At 39.2% G+C, this 25427-nt stretch overlaps 1 protein-coding gene across 1 annotated transcript in view; it reads right to left on the bottom strand.

Moving 5' to 3' along the window:
* The window catches only part of LOC105915439 (voltage-dependent calcium channel gamma-2 subunit), an 85374-nt gene that overhangs the window by 4394 nt on the left and 55553 nt on the right, over positions 1-25427 (bottom strand). The window contains exons 2-3 of the mRNA XM_012849544.3: positions 24594-24677; positions 4603-4743 (exon numbers count right to left, since the gene is read on the bottom strand). Coding sequence (XP_012704998.1) covers positions 4603-4743; positions 24594-24677 — 225 coding nt within the window. The remainder of the gene's footprint in view (positions 1-4602; positions 4744-24593; positions 24678-25427) is intronic.

The raw sequence follows: 25427 nt of genomic DNA, 5'->3' as shown, positions 1-25427 counted from the left end.
CACACACACACACACACACACACACACACACACACACACACACACACACACACACACACAGGTAGTTTTTTTCTGTTATTAGTCCTATAAATCCCTTTACTGTCGTATAATTTACAAATTTCTTTTGTTTTCTTAGCTCAGTAACAACTTCCACACTTAAAAGTGCCATGACATCACTGTATGAACCATTTCATGTTGATATTGCTACATACTGTAAATTCTCGAAATAATTTTATTAAAAAAATAACGTCAACTTTTTATAGGGGGTTGTTTTTGTTGGCCACATTTCCCTCCTCAATAAAAGGGTTGGGAACGGTAATGATATGCGGGTCTACCTAATTGATTTCACTCTGACTGGCTACAACCACATATTTGGAAAACCGGTGAAACGCGTCCCCACAATCCGTCCTCCCTCCAACCACATATCTCTTCTCGGCGCAACAGTCCATCGCAAATCCATTATTATGGTATTATTACTAGACAGGCGAAGCTGAGCTGACCAAAGGCTTCAACCTGGTGGCGAAATTAAACACAGTGGGACCGAAGTACAAAAGCCAAATAGACTGCGGCGCGGTGAAGAGCTGGCTCTCCCGGGCTGCAACAGGAGAATCATGCAGCTGGCAGCGGTTTAGCTTGTCAGTCAACCAGATTTTTCAGTTACAGATTCACCTTCATTGCATTTCACAGCATTTAGAAATTATAAAAACTTAATGGGTAATGACAGAATTGTGGTCACTACCTTCTGTTTTGGTACAGAAGAGTTTTTCAAAATCTGTTTATTCAAAAACTCCGACTTCAATTCCCCCGAGTTCAAGGAAACAGTCTTGAGTAAAGTCTACTGCCCATGAATTAACTTCAGCCACTCTTCTGTGATTCCCACGTCCTTCAGGAGAAAGTGGAAACTTCCATACATTTCTGAGCACCCTTGGACATATCCGCTTCCTTTTTTAGTAACCACAGTGAAGTTAGTTTGAGGTCGATTATTGGATGTTCGTGCTTCGTGACTTCAGCGGTGTCTGTCTCCTGTTCGAGCCAACACTGGGAGGCTTATCTGGGTCTGCCGCTCTCTGTTTGCTCGTTCCTCCACCATCTTCCTCTCAAGTGGGGTAGTCAGACATGCTACCGCCACTCACGTCCGGGTGTATCAGCTGGGGGGGGAGGAGGGAGAGGGAAGGCTGTTTGGTTTGTGGTGTGCTCTGATTGTAAAATATGAAGTACGTAGTATCATAACCTACGTAGGAAGATTAACCGTTTTCTCATCTGTCCGTTTTTGAGCAAAGGAACAAAGTTCACCATCCCTCATCAGGTCCTTTGGTATCCGCTCTTGACGTTTACACGGCCTCAGCACAACAGACCATATTATACCCCCAAAACAGCATAAAAATGAAATTTGTTGTTACGGCACATTTAAGAGTGTTGTTGTTACATCAGCATGGTTGTTCGTAAGTATCAGGTCTATTACAAGGTTTTCTCATGAGTCCTACAAACCAAACTCAAAAACAGAGGTGACCATTCCTTTGCAGTAGCATGACCAACTCTGGAACAATGTGGTACCAATAAAGAATCCTTGTACATTTGACAGTTTTAAAAACCTTCTAAAAAGCACTCTTTACTATTTGACTTTCAGTTTGAATTTTACTTTGACATTCTGACGTAATCTCCCTGTGATTAATAGTTTATTTTCATTTATTTAACCTTTATTTTACCAGGAAGTCCCTTGAGATAAAATCTTTTTTTCAAGGGAGACCTAGCCAAGAGGCACCAGAAACATTTAATATAAAACATCTATAAACAGATAAAACAATTTACAGTTCAGCTTAAGAATAACACAATCTTCAGTAAGCCCCTATTTAGGATAGATCTAAAGGTACTCAGGGGAATGTGATCCTGAAGCTTCAGAGAACTTTGAATATTGTTCCATGCCCATGGGGCAGCAAATTGAAAAAAAAGATACATTTTGCCCTGATCTGTGAAGAACCTCGGGACAGTGAGAAGTCCATGAGAAGAGCATGAGTTGTAACCACTGTTGGCAGGAGACAGGAGACGACTTAGCTAGGAGGGCAGTTCGCCTAAAATGACCTTATAAATGAATGCTAGCCAATTCTTCTGTCTCCTCATGTGTGTTGAAGACCACGAGAGGCGAGAGTACAGCTCACAATGATTGGTCCTATATGCTCAGTTGGGGGATGAAGCGTAGAGCACTGTGATAAAGTGTGTCCAAGCAGTGGAGGGCTGAGGAGGCTGCATTCAAGTATAGAATATCTCCATAGTCCAGGACTGGAAGGAAGGTGGACTGCATAAGTCTTTTCCTCACTATGGGGATCAAACTTGATTTATTTCTGTCGTAAAAGCCTATCAAAGCTTATACACATATTTATAACTGCGGACTTTTTCAATATTTGCTTTGGTCTAACGTTTGAAGACCATCATACAGACCAGTATGAGAGCGAGCACTATTGAATGTCATATACTTCGTTTTTTTTCAGCATTTAGGACCTGCTTCAGTTGCAGAAGTGGAATTTGGAGTTGCTGTAAGGCAGTCCGAAGTTCAATCAGTGCTTGGATGATGGAGGATGCAATTGAATAGATGATGGTATCGTCTGTGTAGAGATGAGTTTTAACATTTGTCAGATGACCACATAAAAGTTGTTTATAAAAACTGTGAAGAGGACAGGCGCCAGAATAGATCCTTGCAGGACTCCTTTGCTGATGTTCAGAAAGTCCGACTTCATACCCTCAACTAACATGCGCCCATTTCTCTCTGAAAGATAATCTCCAAATCCTGATGATTTATGATAATTAACTTTAATATTTAGTTTTGTTTCACCATGTAAAACCCTTTTGTCCAACTAGTGTGACTTTAAATGTGCTTTATAAAAAAATCTATTGACATTAAGTATGGTGTAATCACTAATCAGAAGATTTTTTTTCTGTTTTTAAAGGAACAATCAGTAATAATGACAACTAGTGGTTAAAATCAGAACAGCAGTGCCTTTTACAGGCACCCCCATTTATTCAACGGTCCAATGTTGCGCTGAATTTCTACTTACACAAGATAAGTATATGATGTTGAATTTTGTTCTATTTCTGGCCCGCTTTAGTTACTAGTTACTTCCATGTTTACAGGCTGCTGCTTTTTTGCCAAAATAAAATACCAAATGCCGTGCTCTGTTTTGAGATCCCTGGTAACTTTCATATGATTGGCTCAGGAACCAGGAAGTAAGCACAAGCTGCACGCTGAACCGAGGTCCTTCTGGAGTGTACCTCTAGGTTTGAAAGGAAATAAAACTTGACTGAGACATTGTTGATGGAGAGGACCAATTATTTATTGGGAATGTTACTACCATCCCAGGTGACAAATGAGAATTAACTAGGTTGATTTTACAGTAAATATCTTACTTATAGCTCCTTAAACCAAATCTGTTAGGGCCAGTCAAACTGAAAAACTGATTTCTTATCCATTTCTGGTTTAGACCCATTTTATATATGGTTTTAGATCTACAGGCATACATCATAGGATAAGAAACATTGTTACAACTGTTTTTTTTATACCAAAAACAAAAATGCTTTTATTCGCATATTTTGTAAATCTTTGTCATACGTTCTGATTCTTTCTCCCATTTAAGGTAATTCTTTTTCCTCCAAACCATCAGGATTGTTTTTTTCTCTTTGGTCAGAAAAAGAAGCTGATAAAGACAAAAATCAAATCTAACTAAAGAATAGTGCATAAATGTTATAAAAAGTAAACAGACATTTTATTTGTGTTTTCCTTGTTTTTTTTTTCAAAGGCCTGATTGAGATGGATCAAAGTAAACGAATATCAGGGACACCTTATTTTTAGAGTGAAATCCCAGTGGCCTCCTCTGCGCCTAGCAACAGGGTGAGAGAGGCAGACACAGCAAAAATGATAAAACAACACAGACAAGTTCTTGACTTGGAATAGAACTAGTTATCTGGTGCATCGCAGTAGGCCACGGCCTAGAACCACAGCACACAGTAAGAGATGAAAAAGTGTTCACTAAAATGGTGACATGCCCTATCTTTGTTTCCATAGTTTCTTCCTCAGGCACTTGTGACATGCACATCAAAAATAAAGGGACCGATGTCCTGAAGGTCATCAATCACCTCCATGACATTAGTGTTGCTTTTTTATTTTCAGTTTCATATATTTATGTCTGGATCAGGTTTTTTATACAGTGATGTGACATTGATTTTTATCATCTTAAATTGGCTGTTCCAATTAACCTCGCCTTTGACTACAGTAAAATACAAATCTCTATTTTAACTTTATCATTAGGATTCAGCATAAATTCTGAAATTTTATTTGTATTTTGTATGTTTGATTCGCCTTTAATTTGTACATTCTAACTTTTACAGCAGTTCTTGATCATACCCAAGAATGCGGCTTCTTTGTCTTTCTTTTTCAAGAAATAACTGTTTGTAATTGTTTTTTTTTAAACTTTCTTCACTTTCTCAGTTCACCTTACACCATCAAACTTTAATTCCCATTTTGTCTTGGCCACTTATTTATCTTACTTCCGTCCCATCCTCCCCTCCTTTCATCCCTCCCCGCTCTGACATCCTCTGTTACTCCCTGCATACCTGCAGAGACGAACAGGATGCCGGCACTGAGGATGATGTTGTGGCGTGACTTGTAGAATTCGCTGGCGGCAATACAGAGCCCCCCCATGAAGAGAAGGATCACACTTAGGATGGGAAAGATGCTGGAGGCCCGTACGGCACCTGGAGGGACACAGAGGCACAAAATAGTAATAGGACTAAATATAGGAATCATATTGGAAACCAAATGACCAAATTAGTAACACTGGCATGGATTCTAAGATGAACTCTAGTATATTTTGACTGGGCTACATTGGTTTAATGTGATTGTCTCTATTTTATATCTCTAGAAAACTACTTCCCCCATTCCCCAAGAGGACACAATGTTTCCCCTGCTCCTCCAGACCTCTCTCTATTGTTCTGTTTTTGTATATCTCTTTATACTCAAATATACTGCCTTATATTGGTTCGTATGGGAGCTATATGTTTGCTGTGTGTGTATCGGATGTGCTGATTTGCCTTTCGAGTTCAACAGAGGCCTGGTAATGAACCTCCATTTTACTCAGGTGTGCTAAACCAGGGGAAAATCTTAAACATGCAAAACATCAACCATTAGAACTGACTTTCAATGCTTCTGGACTTAATAGATTATGGTCTTTTGCCACACTGTGTTCTTTCACATGAAGGTCAAAACTATATATTTTGGTCTCATTTGGCTGGTGCAACCTCTTCAGTCCCTTTGTCCACCAGCTTGACTGTAAATAGGAGTTCAAACCCATATTGGTGGAGTGCATAACTAATAGCTGCCGAGTCAGCAGCCAGCTCCTCAAAATCATGATATAGAAAAAAAGCATATAGATAAAATAGAAACCATATTGATTGATATCGATAATTATCAACAAATTCAAAACATATTTTAAATGCAGCCCTGGCCATATTATGCTGTTGCTTAATGACCTATTTTTAGATACAGAACACACAAACACTGAATTCAATCTCAACCCTTTATTCAACCAACTTTTTACCAAAACTGTTTTTAAAAAAGAAAAATGAACACGTTCTCTCTGAACCCTTTGAATGGGGTGGAGCTTGGTTCCTGGGTCTGCGTTTGTGATTGGTTGGGAGGATGTAATGACTGTAATATTAACCTACATGACTAGAATGCAAAAGGAAGGAAAACTGTTTATATATATATATATATATATATATATATATATATATATATATATATATATATATATATATATATATATATATATATATATATATAGAGAGAGAGAGAGAGAGAGAGAGAGAGAATTATTGTCCAGCCCTATAATCAAACACCAGTCTCTTTGTATCTTTTCAGATTAATGCTCTACTTGGATGTACACGTCTTGGTAAGTTTGCTTTGGTGTTATTCCCTTGCTATTTTTGAAAAATCAGCACTCTACAGAATCTTCAAAACTTTGAATGTGGTTTTATCATCCAACCCTGCTTTAAAATCTTCCCAACTTCGTTACCTACCTGTCTGCTGTGCTTCTTGGTCTCCATAATGCTGTTTGTTCACGATTGTTCTTCAATAACCTTCTGAGACCTTCACACAACAGTTGTATCCATACAGAGGTTAAATTACACACGAGGACTCTATTAGGCGACTTCTGGAGGCAACTGGTTGCACTAGAGTCTCAGATTTAAAGGGGGTGAGTACTGCACATCGAACTGTAATATTTTTACTTCTTTGAGATTTTGAAAAACATTTATCATTTCTTTCTGAGTTACAACTATGCACTGCTTTGTCTCGGTTTATTTATCCAATAAATGACTTGAGAAATTGTTCAGCTGTATGAATTTGTTCGCAAGTGTCGTGGAATTTCCATTAGTAGTGAGTATAGGTAGAGTTGCTGATGCATCATGAGAAGTTACAGAAGCTATTACCTGGATGAACAGAAACCCAAATTTGAGTTTAAGAAAAGGGCCACATTAAAGGAAAATGTGTAATATTGCTGAAACTGTGAAATTTAAATACAAGGGATAGAGGGATACATTGAGAAACAATAAATTAAAGAAAGGGATGTTAAAGAAGATTATGAGCGCAGAGAAGCAAAGAGAAGACAAGAGGAAGAGCACAAAGGCTGCAGCCCTTCACTTCTCTGTGAAGCTGCTTTGCCTTCAGCAGTCTTTGTCTCACTGTCTCTCCCGCTCTCTTTGCACTTGTGCTTTAAGCTGAAGGCAGGCAGTTTAAAAGGAAGAATTTTTAAATGTGTGGGCCTCCAGGCACACCCTGCCACCAAGCACATCATGGCACAGACACAGAAAGATTTGAGGATTGAGCTGTGAGCGAATGCGCCGCATGGCAGCGGCATCAAGAGACAAGATCAGTATGTTTTTAGTTTCCTTTTTAAGCCTCCTTGAGGCCGCTGTGGAGGCTGACACTCCGTGTTTCTGCTTGCTGATTGATGCTGGTTTTTACATAACGCTAGCCTTCCCCATTCTTCTCTGCCACTCACACAGCTATACATCCAAACTCAAACTTTTGACACATACCTACAAAATCTGTTGCACAGTCGCGTTGACCTTATAGGAATTTTTTTTTATTCAAATAAAAAAGTTCCTTCGTGGTTGTGTGTTTTCCCATAGTTACTTCATCAGGTAACTATGGGAAAAGCTTCCGATTTTGCAGACGTGCATCCCATACCTACCCTCCTTGACTCTAGTTTCAAAGTCATAGGTTTTGGTTCTAAATGATACAAATAGAAGCTAGCTTTATTATATTGCTGTGATTATGCCAGTAGGTGGTTTCATGTGCAAATGAAGCCTCGTGAACTGAACCCTTTCCTGAACCAATTGGCTCAAGTGATTCAATGCCTCACAAGGCCTCATCTAACCATCACAAGGGACATGTCAGGTAGAGTTTTCTGAAAGGGACAAAAGCAGACAGGTTTGGTTGTGAGACAGTTCAGGTTTTCGTTGTCCAGAAATCCGACAGGGGCAAAGTGGGCTAAGAATATTTAGTTAAATCTATGACAGTAGTGGAAAATGGTAATGCTTGAAAATATATTAATCCAGAAATGATAAGACAGACAGATTTCCGTGGAGTATGCTGGTGAAGATTCTCAGTCATCCAGGTCATGGTCATTCCAAAAAAAGTAAAAAAACAAAGCAACTGGACTTGTTTTTTGTAGTTGTCATCTTCAACTACGAAAAACAAGTCCAGTTGCTTTGTTTTTTACTTTTTTTTGGAATTTCTGCGGAGTATTTGCACTCTAGCATAAAGGCTCCCCCAGAAAAGAACGTGCCTTTTCTGACACGTCCCCATGCAGAACTCAGCTAAAAAGGAGAGAAACTCAGAGTTAACCCAACTAACTCTGCTCGGTAGCAGGGTTGTTTCATGGAGTAATTTGGTGTCATAATTTGACTCAAGGTAAAGGCTTCTGAGCTTTCTGAAATGGAAAAGCCAGGGTATGCAGCAATTTACCCCATAAATTACTCTCAATATCCACTAACCCAGCTTTGTGAAACGGGGCTCTGGTGGGGACATTACTCTGAACTATTTGTCATCATGAAATTGTTTAGTAATATTGTTTCTATTTCCCTCGTTGGATATTCCAAGATTAATGATTCTGTGATGCTTATCATATGATATCTATTATAATGAATAAAAATCAAGTGTTTATTTATCCAACAGGAGGGAGCATAAAATCTCAATGAGGTCGTTATTGATTATGATTTTCCTTTTATTTTCCCCCTTGTCATGTTCAGCTTCATGGCAAGCAGAATGGCGCTCTGGCTGCCGTAGTGGTGCCAAACATATTTGCTTTACTGAGGAAGGCTTTATACCTAAATCCTCCCTTGGCGCCCAACTGTTGATGATTTATTTTATCGCCAGTGAGATATTACATACAAACTGATGTGAAACATGACAGAGGAGCAGTTGAAGAGGAATAACAATAACAGAATAAATAAAAAAGAGAGAGAGAGAGAGAGAGAGAGGACAGAGACACAAAGATAACTTATAGACAAGAATGGCAAAACCTGACAACCAGCTGCTACAAAAACAATCCTCTTACAGCCACATGGTTTTGTATTTAGAAACAAAACCTCAAACGCCTGCAAAGATACAAAACTACCAAAAAACAAGACAAAACCAAATAAAAAAAGAATTGTGCTAAGTAATGGATGCAAAGGTTCATCATCATCCCCCCTTCAGGGATCAGAAGCAAGCAGAGAGGACCCTGAGCTACAGAAAACAAGCCCAAAATGACTGACTTTGCTCCTGCAGCATTTGGCCCATCGCTCCAAGGCAATTGTTCTGTAGGTCTTGGGAACTTTCAAATTTGTACGGACTTTCATAATCCATGGTTAAAGCAAAGGTTGGGGCTTTTTGCTCTAATGCTTCCAGGGGGGTCCATGAAGGAATCAGGCCATGACACCAAATGTATGACTTGTTATCCGTTGGATAAGTCAATTGACTGGATAACTCTCATAGTAAATTTGGTGCATATTTGATGATATTTAGATCCAAACCAGTGGACATGGCGTAGTATCAGATTTTGCTGGCCATACCCGGGAAAAAAGTCTCAGTACTTGAAACCATGTTACACGCACCTGTTCTCTGTCATCGGGCTCCACATGATAATTAAGTCAAGGGGTTCAATTATGGACCCTTCAAAGTAAAACATTAGTCTTCTTACACTCAGAGGGCGGGGCTTAAGTGATGTCAGTATCTGATCATTGGCTTATTCTGGTGACCTGATGTGGCTCATACATAGAAGGTTTGGTGTCTCTGCAACTTCCTTTGTCACAGTTTTGATTTTCATGGCAAGAATTCAATCTTTGAGGTCTGGCTCCACCCCTTAGACAGGTACGAAAAGTCGGGATTTTGATAACATTAGATCCTTCAGAAATCAGAATCCGAATCAGAAATACTTTAATAATCCCAGAGGGAAATTACAGTTCCTGTACAACCATCCATCACAAACATTTCGGGGGAAGGACTGACTGAGGCCTTGCTGCCGAGGACCCCGCCTGACGCGGTTTCCACAGGGCGCTGCCTTTAACTCTGTGGAAAGATAGGAGCCACATTTGGGGAGGGAGAGGGAAAAAAATACACATTTCACACTTTATCCCATTCCAGGATACAGTTTGAGATATAAAAAAAGAGAAAAGCACACATGACGAGACAACATTTATTCAAGGGGTTAAACATTGGAGATTTGTCACATGAAGTTCATGTATTTTTGTGGGCTTCAGTTATCCTTCATGCCTTTTGAGAAAGCTCAAGCTGACTGATCAAAACCTCCAAGAGGAGTTTAATCAAATGCAGAGGCTAAATACAGCCAAATTGGGTCCTGCTTGTTGTGGAACATGAATGGGAAGTTAAAAGAGTACAAAATGTAATATCTGTGGAATAAAGTAAAGTAAATTAAGGAGGAGGTGAAATTTTCAGGGGAGTGCTGTGAAACTATTGCTGTTGTGACTTGCAATGTCACGCCAGACTGACGCGTTCAAAATTTGAGTTTTGTTATTTGTTTAGGCTTTCAAAAAGCCACTTAATTTCTAGTAATACTAAGAAACATCTGAATTACAATAGGCCTTTGCAGGGTTTACGGCTGATAAGTTAGAAAGAAGCTAATAGTACACTATGTTTTTATAGTTGAATTTTTCTTAAGAGATATTGTTAAGATGAGTTTAAGTTTAAGCAACACCCACACTTATACAATGGCTCTACAATACACCAATAGAGGTCAAATGAGGCACACACACACACACACACACACACACACACACACACACACACACACACACGGTCCTGCATCTCTTCCATGCTTTCATCTTCTTTTTATTCCTCCCTCTTTCTGTTTGTCTCTGCTGCAGTGGTGTGTGTTTGTTTGCGGCGTATGTGTGTCTCTCGCTGACTTATGGTTTCATTAGTTGCAGCAAAGGGGAACCTTGTAATTGTTGCTGAATTATGGAGGCGGGGGTGGACACAGCCATGGGAGCTCCCCGGGTTCACACAAACCCACAGTTTAATGTGTATTCACGATCCACCGTGCAGAAACCCGCCTATTACTTTATCACACATACGCGCACATCACTAGCTCAACAAGCTACAACGTGAACACATTCATCGATCAACCTACCACCTACTCACTCAATCTCTAAAGTGGGGTGTTTCCTATACACACTGCACATTGCTCATGCAGGAACAATCTGCTCGCTCTCCCACACACGCTTTCTTTCTCACACACACACACACACACACGCACAATTTCGCCCACGAAGGAGAACCCGGCAGCACAGAACATGTGGGATCGGGAACTCGGTGAAACGGCTTAAGGGAATGACTATCTGTGCATGTGTGCGTGCATCTGCGTGCAAGGCCCCAGAAACATGGCCACTGCCAGAATCACGGAAGTGATCTTGCTGAAATGGAAGAAGAAGTCAAAATCGGAATGAGTGCTCACAACTGACCAGATTCGTGTTTCCATGTGCCTGGTCAAATACGTGCAGATGTGTGTGTTTTGTAATGAATATAGTACACACACGGAGGAGTTCACACAGCCTGCCAGTCATTATCATGCCATATTACTCATGTAAATCGTGATATGCCCCCAATGTCAGTACTTGCAAGCCAAAAATAGTGACAGAGGCAGCAGTGAGTCAGATGACGTCATCGAAGGAGGGTGGTGGGGGGGGGGGGGGGGGACGTCACGTGTTTCCTAGTATCCTGAACCGAAACATTAGCATTTTGGATAAGCATCCAGCTTTCTAATTTTAGCAGCGCAAAGCTTGAGCACTATTTCCACTTCAGAGATTTCAGAACAAATTGGGAGTCTTCAGGTTTATTTGTTTCTGTCGTTGTAAGGGCCAAGTTTTGGACTTTAGGGGTGAAAAGATTGTTCACTGCAATTCAATTTATGTAAGGTGTTAGTGGCTCTTCTAGTGCCCAGCTCATGGGGGTACAAAACGTAACGGCACGTCTTTCAACTCACGCAAGTCGATATGAGCACATTTTAGAATTCATTTTAAAGTTGCTTTGTTTGTTCTTAAACCCTCGTTGCTTGCTCCATCCTACCTTTCAGAGCTGCTCCACCCTTTTACACCTACCTCTCTCAGCTCAGTGGATCAGCTGCTCCTCAAACTCTAAAAACCTAGCGTAAGCTTAGCAGGGATCGTGCCTCTACAGTTGCAGCTCCAAAGATGTGAAATAACCTATAATTAGACAAGCCTCTTCTCGCTCTGTTTTTAAACATCTTTTTAAAACCCATCTATTTACTCTGGCCTTTGACACCATCCGAGATGCTGATTTTTTTCTCTATTTTATTGCTATATGTATTTTGTATGTATTGCATGACTCTTAGCCTTAGTTTTATGTTTCTAAGTTAAATTATTTTGTCTTTCACTACGTATGGCACTTTGGTCCCATAGCGTGTTATAAAGTGCTTTTAAAAATAAAGCTGTATTGGATCAAAGATATGTTTGAGGTGTATGTTTGTTTTCTCCAAGCTTTACTAGTCCAAAAGGATTTGTATGACAAAATGTTTTACCCGTAGATCTCACTTGTGTATGAACAACAAATACCATACTTGTAAAATGCCCATGTGCCGCATATAAGCAATTTATTTTTGTGTCTTTCATTCTGTTTAATTTGTTAAATCCAATTCTCTCTCATTTTCACAATGTACTCAACAGTCTCTGATTATTACAGTCTAGTTCTGATCGTCATGATGCTTGCTATATTGCAAAGTCATCATCTAGCAGCTTGCAAGTGTCGATCACACTGAGAGGAAATGCGAGGGTTAATTATAATGCCTAGGGACACTCTTATTTCTGTTCTATCTGGACTGGTGGTGAAAGATGACTGTTCATTGACCTACAGCTGCCTTAAATCTCAGGTTGAAGTGGATCTAAATCGCTAGCATGCAGGGCAGTCATGCAAAGCCCCTTTGTGCCTTTATAGCCACATTACTGGAAGTTGTGCAAAAATGATGCCTGGCATTTGTGGCTCAGTTGTTAAAGTAGTTGCAAGGTGACTACAAGAGAGTGTGCATTCATGAGTGTGATTGGTTGAATGTGGCTCTAGTGTTAAGCGCTTTGAGCAGTTAGTATGACTAGAAAATAAATAAATTCAATCCATTTACCGGCACCATTTACTAAGATGAAAACAAAATACAGAGTTTCTAGTGGAGCCCTGTTGGGGACTGACTTTTTTTTTATTTCTCTCCTACTTGCTCTTGGTGGATTTCTGCCCATTCCTCTTTCCTGTCTCTTTCACTCCCGCCTGCTTTCGCAAAATTTGCCACCAATCCCGCTTGCACCCACCACCTTAATTCATGCACTGTACGAGTCAATCGCAGTTGAAAAAGAGCAGAATAATTAAAATATATTTAACAAAAATCTCTCCATTTTGAGTCAAACTTCTCATCTATACTCAGATCAAAAACCATAGATAACATATCTGTGAGGTATGTTAAGCAGAAATACATAAATGAGAAAATCTATAAAGCAATATCACAAAGCCAAACGAAGACCCAGAGAAATGTTAGAAAAAAAATAGGCCAATTTTGGACTTACCCGGGCATTAATAAAAAAAAAAACAACAACACACGGTGACGAAATAATACAAATAAATAAATAAAAATACAACAGTTTAATGATATTGGGATGTCTGTCTTTTTTTAGTTACTGTGCATAAATAGGACATTGCTGAGAGACTCTGGTATAGGATTACTGCGGTTTCTTCTAAAGTGCGCGCACAGACACTAAATGTTCTCTCTGATGGCGCACAGAACTCACACTCAGAATGAACTTTGCAAGCTTTGATGGTGTAGGAAAGTGTTCTTTGTGAAATTTGTTCACATGGGTTTTCTTCATCATCTGGTTCATGGACGTAGAACCCTATGTTCCAAGCGATTTCTTTTGTAGCTTTGCATGAAATTGGGCATATTTTAATTCAGAAAGAGATTTTGGTTGCAACTTATTTGTTTATATCTGTAACTTTTTAACTTAATGAGAATATTACTTGATTATACAATGTCTTTTGTCTCCAGTCTATATTACTGATTTTGTTACCAACCTTGGTTATACTCTCCATTTTTCCAACAATCTTATAACAAATCTATTTTGATCCCGCCCACGATACTCTTAAAACCATCGGCCCGCCACAGATTTGTTAAACATGTTCAAAAATTCTGCAGCTCTCTCATGCTATGTAAACCAGACATGTGTACCACTGCAAGTAAAATGACAACTATAACTCATACATTGCAGCATTGACCCCATAATAGAATTACCTGATCTAATGCAACATTGTCAAAATTTTTAGCTGGCTCAGAATGATGGATTTTGGATGTAATGACTTCAAAAATCCCAAGACCACTCGAGGGCAGCCATAAAGCATTAGAATCTCATACCCAGGTGTGCAGCTCATCATTTTATATTTTAATAAATTAAATGAGATGGCGACATCATGAAAAATTAGGTACCCAGTCACCACACAGCAAGACAGTGTGAATTCCAGTCATGCCATAACCATCAACGTTAATTAATTATTATAAATGTATCAATTCTACCTCCCATTTCTGTTGAGACTGTGCAATGGAAACCGGCTGCAGAAAGCGGAGCACACGCTGGTGGTTTGCAGGAACAGCAGCACTTGCAGAGGAGTGAAGGCACATCTTAGTACATTCTGTTACTTCTACCTTTTCTCACCACCAAGCAGGTAAGAATACACAAACAGAACAAATGTTGCCTTTAATATTTGCTGATGGCAATTTTTGTCACCCATGTAACATTGTTGGGAATTTAGTCACTTTAAAGTGCAATGTATTTGTGCAAAGAGAACAGAGGAATAAATTAGGTGTAAAAATTTACTAAAATTGCAAACACAATTTAGGATTTGCAATCTTTCAGTGTGCTTTTTTTTAATCCATGGGCTCATAAAATAAGGAACTGATGATGACTTGAATGGGTCTCCCTAATTTGCTGCGTACTAGTTATCAACTGTAAATGATCGAGTATTTAGAAAGACAAGTGTAATTAATAGTGATCAACTTAACAGGTGAACTTATCTCTTCAGATGGAACAATAAAACTGATCATCACGGCTGCACCTTCTAATCGGATGGTTTCCAGCCGCTGGTACATCGAAATTGATGCTGTGAAGTTTAATGTGCTTCACTGGATGCCTCCCACTTCACACATACTCATCAGCTTGGCTCTGAGGCTGCCGTCCGTGGCGGCTAAGAGACATAACAGCGGTGGGTTGGATTCAACCTCCTATTCAGCTTCAGTCATTTCACATGTTGCCCTTATGCTGAAACACGACTGATGCCTGGCTTGAGTAAAGCGATGTCTGCAGTGAATGGAAATAGTGTAGAGAGCAATAACATGGGCATATATATACCTAAATCATGTCTGGAGAAGTGTTTCCGAACCGCTAATAGCTGATGGATATGTTACTGTAAATCCTTCGGATCACCTTGTAGAGGCTGCTGATCTCTTATTTCTCATTTCCATAGCAACCTAACATTGTACGCGATGGGGGACTGAGAAGCTTGCTGTTAAAGCAAAACACCAAAAAGCGGCTGGAGCAGCTTAAGGTCAAACATGGTGAAGTGAAGGATGGGGGCTGGGGGGGATTGGGGGGTGGTGGTTGGGGTGACTGTTTTTCTGTGGTTGTGGCTCATAGTACAACTGCAGCAGGATGAAGGCTGACTGCTCTCTCTGTGTTACATAACCACACATGCAAATGTACCCAGTGAGAGGAGGATTGGAGAGGGGGGGGCTGGCTGGGGGTGGGGGAGAATGAAGAGACCCCAGGGGGAAAGCAAGAGACCAAGAATGAAAGAACAGGAGGAGATGAAGAATTCAAACTGAATGACAGCTTCCAGCCTTTACGTCACATCGATCCGCTTCTGTTTCAGTTGTGGCACACTGTCTATGCAGTTGTATTGTTTGTAGGTTGTGATATTCCTGTTTTCTCTGAAAATGTCACACACATTAACAAACTTAGATTTCTTTTTTATTATTTTCAGCCCTGTTGCAGTGTCTTTAACTCAGTCCTGACACGAGCATGTTCATGTTGCATGAAGTAGAAATGTTTCGTAATAAAGTGCTTTAGATGATGATAGGTGTTAATACCAAGTGGAGCTTGAAATGGCAATCTGCGTACACCAAAAGGGATATTAACCATGTCAGAAATTATTACAATTTCTATCTGTTTTAGGAATCTCACGCATCAATTTCCAAAGCTAATTTTGTTGAGTTACAATAACAAGCATTGTGTTTTATTCTGACTTTTGACCAATAAAATTAGTGCGTATTAGTCAAGTGAAAGGGAAATAATACATCAAAATATTTGACAAATAAAAATCTAAAAAGCTTGGCATGCATTTTTAATTTTTAAAATTTGTAATTTTAAAATTTTTTAATTTTTAATTTTTAATCCACCCTCCTTACTCCGATGCTCTTAAAAAAAAATCTAGTGCAACCAACAGCTTTCAGAAGTCCATTTTAGTAAAAACATCTAGCTTGAGTTTAATCAAATCTAATACAGCTGCTGTGTGAAGACCCAAGAGGGTTCTTAGAGAATATTAGATAAAAAACAGCAATCATGAAGATCAAGGAACACACTGGACAGGTCAGCTAGAGGTTAAACTAAGATAAGCTTTGACCATCTCATAGAGCACTCGTCGATTCATTATCCCCATGGGGAAAGACTTTGATGTAACTGAAACCTACCAAGGAATGTCCATCCACCTTAACTACAAGGAAAGCATTAAAAATAGATGCAGCCAAAGGGCACATGATAACATGAGTTATCCACAACTCAGGTAGGGGAAAAACAACACATTAGTCAAATCTATAGAAGTCCAGCTAATGAAGAAAAAGCTATTATTCAATGAAAGCAATAAGAAGACTCCTTCACAGTTTGCCACAAGCCTTGGTGGGAACACAACAATCACTTTGAAGAGGATGCGTTGGTCAGATTAGACTAAAACTAAAGCTTCTGACCCAAATGCAAATGCTATGTGAGCTGAAACACTGGTAACGCACATTTGCCTGAACACACCATACCCATGGTGAAACATGGTGGTGGAAGCATTATGCTGTGTGGATACTTTTCTCCAGTCCTGCTGGAAGAAAACCAGTTAGAAGCTGCAAAAGATTTGAAAGTGGGAGGGGAGTTCACATTTAATGTTGTGTTAAATATATTAGGGGTCTGTAATTAATTCAGTTTATTGTTTAATTTTGATTGTGGCTACAAAAACAAACAAACAAACAACATCATGTTACTATTAGTTATTTGACATATTTTGTTCTGCAAGTAGGCTCTTATTCTGTTTTATCCCAAAACTGATGCTTGCTCTTTAAAAATTACCTGCCATTTATTTATCTAACTTATTTATTTGAATTTGAAAAGGATAAGCCCCTTGAGATGAGACCATCTCATTTTAAGGGGGCCTGCAGTCAAGAAAAAAACAAAGGCACATAAGACAGATGCAGTATATACAAGAAATACATACATTATATAAATGGCTACAAATAACCAATCACACCATACATTTGAACACAGAACACTCTGTAATAATAACTCTGTTAAACATCAACACAATATTGTAACAGTTATACAAAAAAACAAGTTGAAAACAGTTACAAATATTTTGAAGATGTTGAATAAGGGCTTTCTTTAACACGTAAACAGAGGTTATAGAGCAGAAATAGGATGGAAGACCAGGTATAGTTTTAAATATTCAGGATAACTAAGATTAATGCATTTAAATATAAATGAAAACCTATGAAATTGTTGTCTGTAGGATAGAGTGAGCCAGGAGAGATGTTGGTACAGCAAACAGTGATGGGTTCTGAAAGGGTTTCGAAGAAAATAAACCTACACAACTGTAATATACAACATTAAGTGGTTGGAGATTAGTAGATGTGGCATTTTGATGAATTATATCACAGTAGTCAAAAATAGGAAGGAATAATTGGATTACAATCTTTACTCTTACTGAGAAAGTAAAGCAATTAAATGACTGATACAATAGTTTCAAACGATATGTTATTTCTATTTGTAAAAGAATGTATAAGAGAAAGTGAAACGAAGGGTCAAGCCAGAGGCCTAAACATTTATATTGCTCAACTGGTATAATTGGTGTAGAATCCAAACATGCAAAATTAAACTCACACCCAGATATGGAGTTTGTGTTGCGATTTTCTTGCGATTGCAATTTTGTTTTATTAAGAAGCAATTTATGGGCTTGAAGCCATACTTGTACTGTGTCAAAGTCATGTTGAAGAGAGTGCTGAAAGTCAGTATTACTGGATTTTGAAAAGTAGATTATAGTATCATCTGCATACAGTTGAATACTGCAGTGAGTGCAAACAAGATGAAGCCTGTTCATAAAAATTTTACAAAGAAGAGGACCAAGTGAGGAACGTTGTGGCACACCTTTATAATACTGAAATCAAAACGGTGTACTGCTGACAGCGATGAAGATATGGGTTAAAACAAAGACGAGAGGACCTGTCAACGGCAATCAAATGTAAATTATCCAGTAAGAGATAGTGATCAACCATGTCAAACGCCTTGTTAAGATGAATAAATAAAGCACCAGTAAATAAATTATTATCAAAGCCAGTAAACGTATCATTAGTGAATGTCTTTCTAAATTTGGATTGAAACTGAGAAAGGTTTGTATTATCCAATATAAAATTCAGATAGTTGATCCAAGTTTTGCAGCTAGAGTTGATCTTTTTGCAGATTTACTTCCAAAATTGTTGTGAGGTGGCAGAAATGGGAGAGAAGAGGGGTCATACCGTCATGCTGAATAGATGGATCGACTTATCTGTATAGACTATTCTGTGGTAGGCAGCATAATTTATTTAATAAGAGGTTCGTACAATTTGTATTTGTGTGAGAACTTTAGGCAATCTAAGTCAGGCGGGAATCAGAAATGCATGATTTGCAGTATAAGCAAAACTTTCTTCAGCCACTTGAAATTTAAACTTTGAGTGATCGTTCAGCCATTAATACAGAAAGTGATGGAGAATTATACAAAAGCTATCTTTTAATTTAAGGAACACGCTAAGTAAGATTAAGGCTTTGGAGTGGACCATCCAGAGTCCTGACTTGAATCTGATGGAGAATCTGCAGAGGGAGTTAAAGATTGTAATGATGGGAAGGAGCCCATCCAACCCCTAAAGACTTGGAGCTCATTACCAAAAATAACTCCTGGACGTTTTTTTTAGAACTGATTAATCATTTACATTGTTTTTTAATCTTTTGAGAGACATCCCTCTCATTTCCTATCAGTGAACAGAGCCATGTTTACATTATTGTATATACACTTGTTAGAAAACAGTTAATCAAGATCAAACGTCTTGAGTAATGTTAAAAGGTGAACATGTCTTTAAAAAATCTATATTATTTGTTTGAACCTGGAAACTCCTAACTTTCCTGAAAGCTGTTTGATAGTTGGCAGGTAGTTTTAATACATGATCCCCAGGTCATTAAATGCATGCAAGGTTTTAGATAAAATTGGTGGAGAAGAAATCGGAAAAAAAAAATACAGCTTTATAGTTTTGGTGCTATTTAAATAACTAGCAAACATTATTAAATATTGTAGAAATAGGAAAACAGCATTTTCTTACAGTGGATAAATCTGATAGCTGAATATTTTATTGAAATCTCAGTAAAAAAAACAAACAAACAAAAAAAAAACAATGAATAATAATAATACTTATTATTAAAATTTTACATAGTTCAGCTTGAGGTCTCAGGGGGACTGTGGTGGCCCAGGGGTAGAACATACGACCCAGGTTCAGAGGCCTCAGTCCCAGCCTATGGACCTTTGCCACGGGCCTTCTCCCTCTCTCTCAACCCCATTAACTGTCAGCCTACTGTCAAATAAAGGCCACAAGAGCCACAAAAAAGAGCCCCCAGGGAAGAAAATAAAACAGAGGGAGCTTGAGAGAGTGTTTGGGTTATACTGACTAATAGTTTGTATTACTCATGTGTAAAAAAGTCATCAGTCATCACAAGACTATAGCTTGTCAAGAATTGCCCTTGAAATTATAAAAACATACAAAGACAGGGAGACATCAGTTATAATTTAAATGTTTAAACTAAAAACTGACATGGCCTGCAGGACAGTTTAGTTGAATAAAATAGTTGACATGATTGTGTAATTTATAGTTAACTCTTAGACTCAGCACAATAACAGCAACTCCCCAAAAGTGCTTTACTTCTAGAGTCCATTTACACCCGAGTCAGCTTTTCTTTAGTTGCTCGGAGTGAATCACATCAATTAACCTATTAAATTAACTTTTAAACCTCTCTAGCATTTTGTCTGTATTGAGAAAATTCTAATATCTGTCTGTCTCCCATAAGGAACACCACATTGAAGGAATAATAAACATACACAAGAGTAATTTGAATCATTTTCAAAGTTTGTTAAATAAACTGATCTCCTTATCTTTTTTTTTTTTTTTTTTTTTTAAATAAGCCTACTTGAAATGTTTCACAAACTTTCTAAGACACCCCAGTTCACAAACATAACTCCAACAAAATTTCTTTGCTCTCCGACCCTCTCCTCATGCTCCACCTCACCGTCTCCATCCAGCATCTTTCAGACAGGCTTGAAGGCCTCGCTGGAGATGGACAGACAGATGGGTGGAAAGAAAGAGAGAAGAGGTTGAGGGAGATATACTGAAAGAAGGAGGAGAGGGAGACGTGTGACCCACTTTGAGGAGCCTAGAGTATTTATAGAAGTAAGTGTCCTAATTGGTGAGCCAGTGGGAGAGCAACAGCACTGCACTGGTGCCCTACTACTTGTCCTTCACCTCATCAACCTTTTCATCCCGCAGTCCCTTGCTTTTCTCCGTTACCCCCTTTCCTCCTGTATCTGGTCTAAAAACCTCATCACTCTTTCTCGTGCCATTTCCGCCTCCTACACTTCACTGATCCGTGACCTTCTCTTCATCCTTCCGCTTCCATTTCAACCCTCCTCCTTCCCTGTTCTGATTTTACACTGCCCTTTCTCAAGATTTACCCCCTCAAAACTTATTGTGCATTTTAAAATTGTCTATAGTCTTTGATGTGTGTCACATTTTGTTACATTGCAATTAAACCACAATATCTTTAATTGGATATTATGTGAAAACTGACATGGTTTAGTAAAAAATTGTAAGTTGGAGGAAAATGCAAGGTTTTCAAAATGGTGTACACATGCAAATATGAAAAGTATAGCAGGTATTTTTTTTTTATTTAGCAACACCTAAGTCTGTTGAAAAAGTTTTGGCTGAAATCATTTCTGCAAATCCTCTCTATGGAATCTGTCCTAACGTTTTACAGCTAGAGATTTAACATTTTTCTTTGCAAAGTAACTCAAAAAGATTGAATGGAGAGCATCTGTTTACATCACTGATCAAATCTTGCCACAAATTGACAAATGGATTTGTCAATTTGCTGTTTAGAATGGTGTTGCCTTGTTGGGTCAACTTCCTGTTTGCGGTAAGGCGTATTGTGTCACTTCCTGTTATCACAGTTTGAATTGCGGTCTGTTGCTCCAGATTCTCTCGCTTTTATCTTTAATCTCTTTGCTGTAACACCTGTTTCTAACACATAAGCATTTTTAAAACATTCTCTGTTGCTGCACATCATGTTTTGTGTGTTTCACACGGTTTGCTTTTCTCTGTGTGGTAAGAGGGTGCTAGCCTGGCTTTAGCCTAGCCTAGCTTTAGACCCACAATGGCTTCTTCCCCTACTCTTCCATCCACTTCTCCGTCTCTGCCTAAGTCTCCTCCTATCTCCTGCTCTCTGTGTCAGAGAACAGGAGATGTCAGTTATTAGTTAACAATAGTTATATGTCAGTTATTCCTCTGCCTCCTTTTGTGATAATGGTACATGTAATAAATGTAGTGTTTTATAGCTTTGGAGGCGAGGTTGTCAGAATTGGAGACCCGGCTCCATGCTGTTGAAAAACCAGCTGATAGCCTTTGCTAGCCGCGGAGCCACATAGAGTAACTTCACGTAGCAGTCCTCCAGCAGCAGCCCCCGAGCAGCCAGGTAACCAGGTCAGCTGGGAGACAGTTCGTAGGAAGCATAGCTCTAGATTCCAGCCCCCAGGTCACCACCAAACCGTCTGCGTATCTAACAAATTTTCCCCACTCAGCGACACACCCGTTGAGAAGCCGACCCTGATTATTGGGAGCTCTATAGTCAGAAACGTGGCACTAGAGACACCAGGGACCATAGTCAAATGCCTGCCAGGGGCCAGAATGGGCAATATCAAATCCTACCTGAAACTGGTGACTAAGAATAAGCATAAATACAGTAAGATTGTTATTCACGCTGGCGGTATTGACACCCGGTTACGCCGATCGGAGGTCACTAAAGTTGGTGTTGCTTCGGTGTGTAAGTTTGCTAAAACAATGTCGGACTCCGTAATTTTCTCTGGTCCCCTGCCTGATCTGACTAGTGATGACATGTTTTGCCGCATGTCATCATTCAACCGCTGGTTGTCTAGGTGGTGTCCAGAAAACGACGTGGGCTACATTGATAACTGGAGAACTTTCTGGGGAAAACCTGGTCTGATCCGAAGAGACGGCATCCATCCCACTTTGGATGGTGCAGCTCTTCTTTCTAGGAATCTGGCCGGATTTATTAGTTCTCCTAAATGCTGACAACCCAGGGTCCAGACCAGGAAGCAGAGCCGTAGCTTAACACACCTCTCTGCAGATTCTGTACCGTTACCCACCCATTACCCTATTAAGACGGTGTCTTTCCCATGGCCAGAACTAAATAGATCAAAAACTGATCTAAAAGGAAGAAATCATAAAAATCTAATAAAAATCAATATGGCTCACCTTGAAACAAAAAATAAAACAATTAAATGTGGTCTATTAAATATAAGGTCTCTCCCTCCAAAGACTTTGTTAGTTAATTAACTGATTTCTGATAATCAGATTGATTTATTTTGTCTCACAGAAACCTGGCTACAAGAGGATATCGTTAGTATAAATGAGTCAACTTCCTCCAATTATTCAAATTTCCACATTCCCAGATCTACAGGAAAATGTGGAGGAGTAGCAACCGTCTTTCAGTCTGATTTATTAGTTCCAGGTCAATTAATAACTACAGTTCTTTTGAACATTTAACCCTCAGTTTCCCTCATCCAAATTGCAAAGCAATAAAACCTCTTCTGTTTTGTATCGTCCACCAGGCACTTTCACTCAGTTTTTGGATCAGCTGTCAGACTTCTTATGTGATTTGGTGTTAAACACTGACAAGGTTATTATAGTGGGGGTTTTAATATTCATGTTGACTCAGAATCTGATAACCTTAGTGTAGCCTTTAAAACTATCATAGATTCAATTGGTTTTACTCAAAATGTGCATAAACCGACGCACTCTTGGCTTCATAATTTAGACCTTGTGCTGATATATGGCATTGATTGTGAAAAATTAACAATATTTCCTCACAACCCTGTCCTATCTGATCGTTTTTTAATAACATTTGAGTTTAATCTAACTGAGTTCCGAACACTGACTGGATCATTCTAACACATAAACAGGATGAAACCTAAAACCATTTCACTGCAGTTCTGGCATGTTTGTTTAGGGTCATTGTCCTGCCAGGAGGTCAAACTCTGCCTAAAGGTCATATTTGATCTAAATGTATTTAGCCTGCATTTGCCTCTGTCTTCCCATAAACACTGACTAGCTTTCTTGTCCCTGATAAAGAAAAGTATCCCCACAGCATGATACAGCCACCAACATGATTCCCAGTGGGGTGGATTTATTCAAGGCAATGTGCAGTAATTATGAGGGATCTGGATGTGTATGTGTGGTGTTTCCTCTCTCATGGAGCTGCAGGTTTTCCCTTAGAGGGCAGGGCTGAGCAGTGTGCTCCCACACACCTGCTCCTGATCATCTATCAGCTGAAGTTTAAGGGGAGCTGGCTGCCAGTCATTCAATACCTGAGGTCAACCTCTTGCCCTGTGTCTCTCCTCATTGTTTTCCCCTTGTGCTCCATGGCTTATGCAAACCCAACTCTCTCCACACTTTTTTCTTAGGGTTCCAGCCTAAATGTCCACCGCTCAACTTCATATGGGATCACAGCTCATCAAACAGACCAACACCCCAGGACTCTGTTAACCCGCTCTAACTCCTAGTTATCCACATATCATCAGCAAGACCTATGTAATACCATAATGAATGTCTCTCCTTTTCCTTGCAGTGATCCACTGTTAAGTGCAATTGAACTCCCCTTAAAACCAGCCTTCTACATGTTCTTGACCTTTTCAAACTTTTACCACTGTCTACCGAGAGATCTCTTCATTGTGGATTAGAACTTTGCCACGAACCATGACAGTGATAGCATTTCTCTACACACAGCATTTGTCATGTGGGCCAAAAAGTTCAATCTCAGGTTCAATTTGTGTAGAGCCATAGTTTTGTCAACAGATTTCCTCATCTGATTTGTGGATCTCTGCAGCTCTTCCAGAGTTACAACAGGTCTCTTGGCTGCTTCTTTGATCAAAGCTGTGGTTGTGTGTCAGTCTAGATGGACTGCCATTTCTTGGTAGGTTTATAGGTGTTTTGTGTTCTTTCCCATTTTCAGATGAATAACTGAACAGAGCTCTGTTAGATGTTTCAAGCTTGGGGCTTTCTAACCCAACTTAAACTTCTCCTCAAGTTGATCCCTGACCTGTCTGAAGTGTTCCTTTGTGTTTGTGATGCTATTTGTTAACTAATGTTCTCCAAGAAACCTCTTAGTGCTTCACAGGACAGCTATACTTATACTGTGTTGTTTTGTTTTAATTAAGTTAATATGTTCCACTCTTCAGCTTTGCAATTGCAAAAATCATAATAAAAAAAAAACACTAAAAATTGTTGTTGGATTTTGACAGTTAAAGGTGTGAAAACCTTTCTGGGAGACTGTAGGTCAAGACAATCAAACCTCATCAACTAAGACAAGGAAACGGTAGAGGTACTTATGCAGATAATCCCACAATAAACACTAATATGGAGGAAAGGAAAACTCACGTAGGAAGTATTCTGAAGCATCTGCCTCATAGTCAGCATCCTCTGGGAAGTGGTCTATCTGCTTGCACATTCCCTTAAAAGAACCTGTATGGGGAAAAAGGAAAGAAAAGTCAGAAATGTAGCATAAAACAGCTTAAAAGAAACAAAACAGTAAAAGGGTGAATATGTAAAAAATTATATAGTTGGTGTAAGCCCATATTTGTGACTGTGATGAACACGTGCACAAAGTATTTGTTGTGGAGAAAAGAAAGGAAGAAGAAAGCTCGAAATGATTGTCAACATCTTTGAAGAAAATGCATGAAAAGGAAATAATGTGTCTAAGTGGGGAAATATGTAAAGAGCTTCTGCTAAATGAAGGTGTGTCCTTGTGTGAGGGGTGATTGAGTTGAGGGCAGGAGAGAATTAGCCAAGAAAATGGAAGGACACAGTGCAGCTCATTAAGACTGAGCATGTGTGTGGGGGTGTGTTTGTGTGTGTGGCTTGGTTCAGCTCCAGTGCTAATTGTATGCCCTCCCAAAACCACTGCAATTAAATGGGCCCTTGTTAATTGGCAATTAGAGGACGAAAGACCAGCACTTGGCTTTCAGATGGGCAGCGGTTAACATAAACATACACACCCACACTTAAATATGCCTCACGCTAACAGCCGTATGCACACATGCAATCATTTGCCCGGCAGCATCAAACCTCTTGCGAAAGGAATTTAAATGTATTCTTTTAAATACATGGAAATTTCACTGTGACTATAAGAAGAAGAGTCAAAGGTTAAAAAGACTAAATAAAATCAATTGTCTTCAACTGCAGCCTGGAGTAAATGTAATGGTTTTTCATTCA

The sequence above is a fragment of the Fundulus heteroclitus genome, chromosome 5 (assembly GCF_011125445.2).
Source record: "Fundulus heteroclitus isolate FHET01 chromosome 5, MU-UCD_Fhet_4.1, whole genome shotgun sequence".
Lineage (NCBI taxonomy): Eukaryota > Metazoa > Chordata > Actinopteri > Cyprinodontiformes > Fundulidae > Fundulus > Fundulus heteroclitus.
Note: the sequence above shows the minus strand (reverse complement) of the source record. Positions and strands in the feature narration are given on the sequence as shown.